Consider the following 6,558-nt stretch of genomic DNA (forward strand, 5'->3'; position numbering starts at 1 on the left):
CACCCGGAATGTCACCCACAAAGCCACCAGTGACTCTGCTACCCCCTGTTGCGTGAGTGGTGTATTGCATTTCACGTATCGCCCGCGTTGCTTGCGTCCAACGTGTAGACCAGGGGTGTCAAACTCATTTTCACCCTGGGCCACATCAGCATTATGGTTGGCCTCAAAGGGCCAGTTGTAACTATAAAACTGTGTAAATCTAGCTACTTCTTAACATATTGTTAAAGGGATAGTTCACCCAAAAATGAAAATTCTGTGATCATTTACTCACCCTCAAGTTGTTCCAAACCTGTATGACTTTCTTTCTTCTGCTGAACACAAAAGAAGATATTTTGAAGAAAGTCGGTAACCAAATGTCTGATGGACCCCATTGACTTCCATAGTAGGAAAAAAAAATACTATGGAAGTCAATGGGGACCAGCAACTGTTTAATTACCAACCTTCTTTAAAATATCTTCTTTTGTGTTCAGCAGAAGAAAGAAAGTCATACAGGTTTGGAACAACTTGAGGGTGAGTAAATGATCACAGAATTTTCATTTTTGGGTGAACTATCCCTTTAAATAACTCTCTCTGCATTTGTCATCCAAGTGGATGCTGCACATTAGTGGTGGTTGAGGTGATTCCCCCTTCAATGTAAAGCACTTTGAGTACCTAGAAAAGTGCTATATAAATGTAACAAACTATTATTATAAAATTGTTTGATAATTATTTATTCAAGTGTACAAATACAGCAAATGCATTCACATAAATGTAAAATATATGCAAGCACATTTCTCTGTGTTATTATAACATAAATCCCTTTAATTTATCAGGTTAAGAAACCTGCATTACTCCATTCAAATATCATACTTTTCAAGTGAATAACAAAGACAAATATCATTAAACAAGTTATTAAATCAATTTTGTTCAAAACTTTGTCACAGTTGAGAGGGGCAGAACTATGGTCCAACACATACAGTAAGTGTGAGATGCTAAGAACATGTGTGACAGATGTGGCATAAAAACAAAAGGCTACAGACAGTAAACATTTTGCTGCATGGACACATACACCTGTAAACACACTGAATACATTGCTTCATACACAAAATAGTATGTGTAATTAACTCAAAATGGCAATAAGGGTTGTCTCAGTTCACAACTATATTGGTCAAGTTCTGAGTGAAGTTGATGAGGGGATGCTGCTTGACCTCAACACACCAAAGATCATTTATCACCCTAGTAGCCTACCTACACCATATTCCACACCATCCTCATACATTTCATGTTCTGAAAATAACAAACACAAAACAAAATTCAAGCTCAACCATTACATTTCACACATTTACACTGTACTTATTCGGTTGAAATATTTGTTTATATATTTGCAATTCAGGTTTATAAAAATGCTTACCTATTTGTTTTCTGGCTGGATGTCTGACACCGTTTTCCTCTGGTCAGTCCGTCAATGTCTGGCTTTAGTTCTTGTGCTGTAGCAATCCGTAAAACAGCGTGGAGGTTGTCATCGTTGATGCGTGATCTGTGCTTGGTCTTGTTTAGATTCATTATTTAAAACATCTGTTCGCACAGTTAGGTGCTCCCAAACATGGACAGAACGTGGGCAGCATGAAGCCGGAGCTGTGGCATCAAAGCAGGGGGCAGTAGGTGGTAAAAGTCCTCGACTGCAACATCCTGGAACTTTGCTCTCAGGCCACTATTGCTTTGAAGTTCTATTAACTCCATCTGAAGGAGATGGGGGTGCACTGTCAACGTCAGCGGCGAAAGGATTGGCAAAGATGGCAAAGCCTGGGTGCTGTGTTTTAAAGTCAGAGAAGCGCCGATCAAATTTATTAATTAACCGGTTCACTTTGGTAGCCAACCGAGCGCATGAAAAAGCACCAGAGACTGAGGCAGAGATGCTCTGACAGACAGGAAAGTGGGCAAGATTATCCTGTTCCAGCTGGGACTTCCACATGTGCAGTTTACGCTGGAAAGCTGTGATCATGTGCGTGATAACTTGTTTGCGTCCCTGCAGCCTCTGATTCAGTTGGGCGAGATGCTCCGCTAATATCATGTCAGCCTATATATATGAGGCATTATAAGAGAATAAATTGCATGTTCACTTAACAATATACACTAGATGTCGCCTTGTCTACTGGCGCGCGCCCTCAGAGCACTTCGACATGGCTGTGTATAAGAGATAAAAACGATATAAATACTGTTCGTTTTCTCACACAAACCGCTCGTTTCGTGTCTTAGGCCATCAATGTGTACTTACGATGGGGAATTGTTTAATTTGGACGATGGGGAATTGTTTTAATTTGGACTCTGTGCATGCTCTTTGAGACAGTGACCATAGACCTGCATTATATGACTGACAGACAAGAACGGTTTGACCTAAAAATATCAAAATTGAAACTACTGCGGAAAAAAAGACACCTACATCTTGGATGCCCTTGAGGTAAGCTAAAACATACCAAAAATTAATTTCAAAGTGAACTATCCCTTTAACATTGAAATCACTCGCGCCTGACGCGCTATTCGCGTCCGGTGTGAACCAAGCGGGAAGGAAGTCGACCGGAAGTTGAAGCCGGCCGCGTGCCACCATCTTGTAGCAGAACTTCACCTGCTGTTAGCATCCCATTGACTCCCATTCATTTTGGCGTCACTTTGACAGCGAATAACTTCACATCTGAGGCGTTTAAAGACTCCATTTGTCCATTATTTATTTCTAAAGAAACACGAAAATGTATAAAAGGCTCCATTACCTTGTATCTTACGTTATGGCCCCGTAGAAGCAGTTTTTGTAAAAATAGGCTAACGATTGCGTCATAACCACTCGACTCTCTGTCGCACAGTAGAGAGATTACCGTATGGACAGGAGGAGAAGCTCGCGGGCAATCGGGGGGACGTGGAGGCAAAATGACAAAATAATGAATCAGAATACTTAGCAAAAGTTTCTCCTGCTCCTAGATCATGGACAGCTCCTACTCACACTCTCCGTCTCTGCAAGTTTCGGAAGGGAATGATTCAGATTTCTCTCGGCACAGCTACTAGAAGACAGACGGGTTGCTCACGTCACATCTACGTCATCAAGCTCAGTGTGAGTCTGCGCAGTACGTTCGACCATCAGGAAGAGAGAGCTTCAGTACGCTCAGCCATCAGGAAGAAGAGCTTCAGTACGCTCAGCCATCAGGAAGAAGAGCTTCAGTACGCTCAGCCATCAGGAAGAAGAGCTTCAGTACGCTCGACCATCAGGAAGAAGAGCTTCAGTACGCTCGACCATCAGGAAGAAGAGCTTCAGTACGCTCGACCATCAGGAAGTGAGAGCTTCAGTACGCTCAGCCATCAGGAAGAAGAGCTTCAGTACGCTCAGCCATCAGGAAGAAGAGCTTCAGTACGCTCAGCCATCAGGAAGAAGAGCTTCAGTACGCTCGACCATCAGGAAGAAGAGCTTCAGTACGCTCGACCATCAGGAAGAAGAGCTTCAGTACGCTCGACCATCAGGAAGTGAGAGCTTCAGTACGCTCGACCATCAGGAAGAAGAGCTTCAGTACGCTCGACCATCAGGAAGTGAGAGCTTCAGTACGCTCAGCCATCAGGAAGAAGAGCTTCAGTACGCTCAGCCATCAGGAAGAAGAGCGTCAGTACGCTCAGCCATCAGGAAGAAGAGCTTCAGTACGCTCGACCATCAGGAAGTGAGAGCTTCAGTACGCTCAGCCATCAGGAAGAAGAGCTTCAGTACGCTCGACCATCAGGAAGTGAGAGCTTCAGTACGCTCAGCCATCAGGAAGAAGAGCTTCAGTACGCTCAGCCATCAGGAAGAAGAGCTTCAGTACGCTCAGCCATCAGGAAGTGAGAGCTTCAGTACGCTCAGCCATCAGGAAGTGAGAGCTTCAGTACGCTCGACCATCAGGAAGTGAGAGCTTCAGTACGCTCGACCATCAGGAAGTGAGAGCTTCAGTACGCTCGACCATCAGGAAGAAGAGCTTCAGTACGCTCAGCCATCAGGAAGTTAGAGCTTCAGTACGCTCGACCATCAGGAAGAAGAGCTTCAGTACGCTCAGCCATCAGGAAGTTAGAGCTTCAGTACGCTCGACCATCAGGAAGTGAGAGCTTCAGTACGCTCGACCATCAGGAAGTAAGAGCTTCAGTACGCTCAGCCATCAGGAAGTTAGAGCTTCAGTACGCTCGACCATCAGGAAGTTAGAGCTTCAGTACGCTCGACCATCAGGAAGAAGAGCTTCAGTACGCTCAGCCATCAGGAAGTTAGAGCTTCAGTACGCTCGACCATCAGGAAGTTAGAGCTTCAGTACGCTCAGCCATCAGGAAGTTAGAGCTTCAGTACGCTCGACCATCAGGAAGTTAGAGCTTCAGTACGCTCGACCATCAGGAAGTTAGAGCTTCAGTACGCTCGACCATCAGGAAGTTAGAGCTTCAGTACGCTCGACCATCAGGAAGTTAGAGCTTCAGTACGCTCGACCATCAGGAAGTTAGAGCTTCAGTACGCTCGACCATCAGGAAGTTAGAGCTTCAGTACGCTCGACCATCAGGAAGTTAGAGCTTCAGTACGCTCGACCATCAGGAAGTTAGAGCTTCAGTACGCTCGACCATCAGGAAGTGAGAGCTTCAGTACGCTCGACCATCAGGAAGTAAGAGCTTCAGTACGCTCAGCCATCAGGAAGTTAGAGCTTCAGTACGCTCGACCATCAGGAAGTTAGAGCTTCAGTACGCTCGACCATCAGGAAGAAGAGCTTCAGTACGCTCAGCCATCAGGAAGTTAGAGCTTCAGTACGCTCGACCATCAGGAAGTTAGAGCTTCAGTACGCTCAGCCATCAGGAAGTTAGAGCTTCAGTACGCTCGACCATCAGGAAGTTAGAGCTTCAGTACGCTCGACCATCAGGAAGTTAGAGCTTCAGTACGCTCGACCATCAGGAAGTTAGAGCTTCAGTACGCTCGACCATCAGGAAGTTAGAGCTTCAGTACGCTCGACCATCAGGAAGTAAGAGCTTCTAATCGACTTCACTTGTCTCCATTGAATCCAATGGGGTCGCTGTGTCCAGTTTATATACTGTCTATGGTAAATACAGGTATGGTCGCTGGCTGAATTAACATCACTTGTATTAATATCTTTCACATCTACTGCAGTCAGATTCACCGCGTTCACTCTGAAGGAATCACTCACATTGGCTGGGCACTTGTAATGACACATCAAGGATGTTAAGAGGCTAAAAGCAGGTTTAAAACTTGCCCCATTTAAGTCAACAGGGTGCAAATTTTAAAAAGAGGATAACACGGTGTAGGCAACACCGATTTTTGTCGTTGTTCTCTGTACTGACAGCACTCCAAATGTACAAAAAAATTAGCTCAATGTTAAACTTGACCAGAGTTCTCCTTTAACATCAGTCCTATATATAAAGAAGGAAAAGTGCTTATTTTAGTTAATCTCTTAGGAGATGTATCTAAAAGTGTTAAAAATCAAGTTATGAGGTTTCTCAAAAATACGGGGTTGTTTTACCGTATTTAATATGTACATATTTATATCATTGGTATAGATGCGCATAGGTGAATAATTCCCTCTGACTATTCTCGACGACCACACTCCTGTCCGGTAGTTGGCGGTAAATGCACCTTAAGTTGGTTTGCCAACCGCCAGTTAAACTCTAAAAGAAGAAGAAGAAGAAGAAGAACTCTTGTTCTGTTGTGGTTTCCTCCCGGGCGCGTTTGAGTGACGCACTGCTGCAGACGCGCGCGTGCGGGGATTTAAATGAAACACTAATGCTCATTATTGTGATTTATGTTTTTCGTTTAATCATATGTGAACGTGTTTAAGATGGAAAGCGATATTCTCGATATCCTGGATCAGCTCGGGTAAGCTGCACATCAAGCGCAGGAGAAATGTGGTTTGTTTTGAATGAAAATGATTAGAAACTGTGATCAAATGATAATGTTTAATGGTCGGATGTATTTGTTTGTTGCACGTTGATGAGCAGTTAACGTGTTTTCCTCTGGTATTGTGATAAAGTGGTTAAGTGTTGTGTTTATTGCTAATTTCAAGTATAATGTGTTCTGACTCTCTTCATGTTCATTTTTATACGTTTCTGTATTCCACAATGTGATAGAATAAACATATTGGCATCAAAACTGAAATCACAAAATACCTCAAGAAATGGAAAGAAGTAATTAAAGTCTTATTATTCACCACCAGTTAATTATTAATGTGGACAGACTCCAGTTTAAATGTTGCTAATCAGCAGTAAGAGGGTAGAAATACTAAAAAGTAGCAATTACCTTTTTAATTTGTTTATTAACCCAAACCCATTATAAAGTAATTATCTATGAAAGTATAAACCTGTGATGATTGGCAGGTACGAGGGGCCACTGTCGGAGGAGGCGGGGCTTCTGGCGGCGTGTGGGCGGGGTTTCAGCTCATCTGAATATGTCAGTCTGGTGACGTGGCTCTCCTGCAGACTCTCACGCATCACTGATTCACACACACAGGAGTCGCTCATCACAGGTGACACACACACACACACACACACACACACACACACACACACACTCACTCACTCACTCACTCA

General features: G+C 43.7%; 2 protein-coding genes across 4 annotated transcripts in view; both read left to right on the forward strand.

Annotated features, from left to right (window-relative positions):
- Positions 1-1,602: 1,602 nt before the first annotated feature.
- On the forward strand, positions 1,603-4,226 carry LOC309478993 (uncharacterized protein; the record flags this gene model as incomplete). Its single annotated transcript, XM_082142840.1, has 3 exons — positions 1,603-1,637; positions 3,110-4,117; positions 4,183-4,226. 2 exons carry the CDS (start codon positions 1,603-1,605, stop codon positions 3,897-3,899), a joined length of 825 nt encoding a protein of 274 aa, XP_081998966.1. The 3' UTR covers positions 3,900-4,117; positions 4,183-4,226.
- Positions 4,227-5,658: 1,432 nt separating this feature from the next.
- Positions 5,659-6,558, forward strand: part of fam98b (family with sequence similarity 98 member B) — a 16,062-nt gene continuing 15,162 nt past the window's right edge. For 2 of the 3 annotated variants that reach the window (XR_014199213.1, XR_014199214.1), the window contains exons 1-2: positions 5,659-5,848; positions 6,346-6,494. Coding sequence is in view for 1 of the 3 variants with exons in the window: in XM_082143583.1 (XP_081999709.1) it covers positions 5,811-5,848; positions 6,346-6,494 (187 nt within the window). In the remaining 2 variants the exon portion in view is untranslated. The remainder of the gene's footprint in view (positions 5,849-6,345; positions 6,495-6,558) is intronic. The other variant, XM_082143583.1, reaches the window with a different exon arrangement.

The sequence above is a fragment of the Leuciscus leuciscus genome (genome assembly GCF_965113295.1).
Source record: "Leuciscus leuciscus genome assembly, chromosome: 17".
NCBI lineage: Eukaryota > Metazoa > Chordata > Actinopteri > Cypriniformes > Leuciscidae > Leuciscus > Leuciscus leuciscus.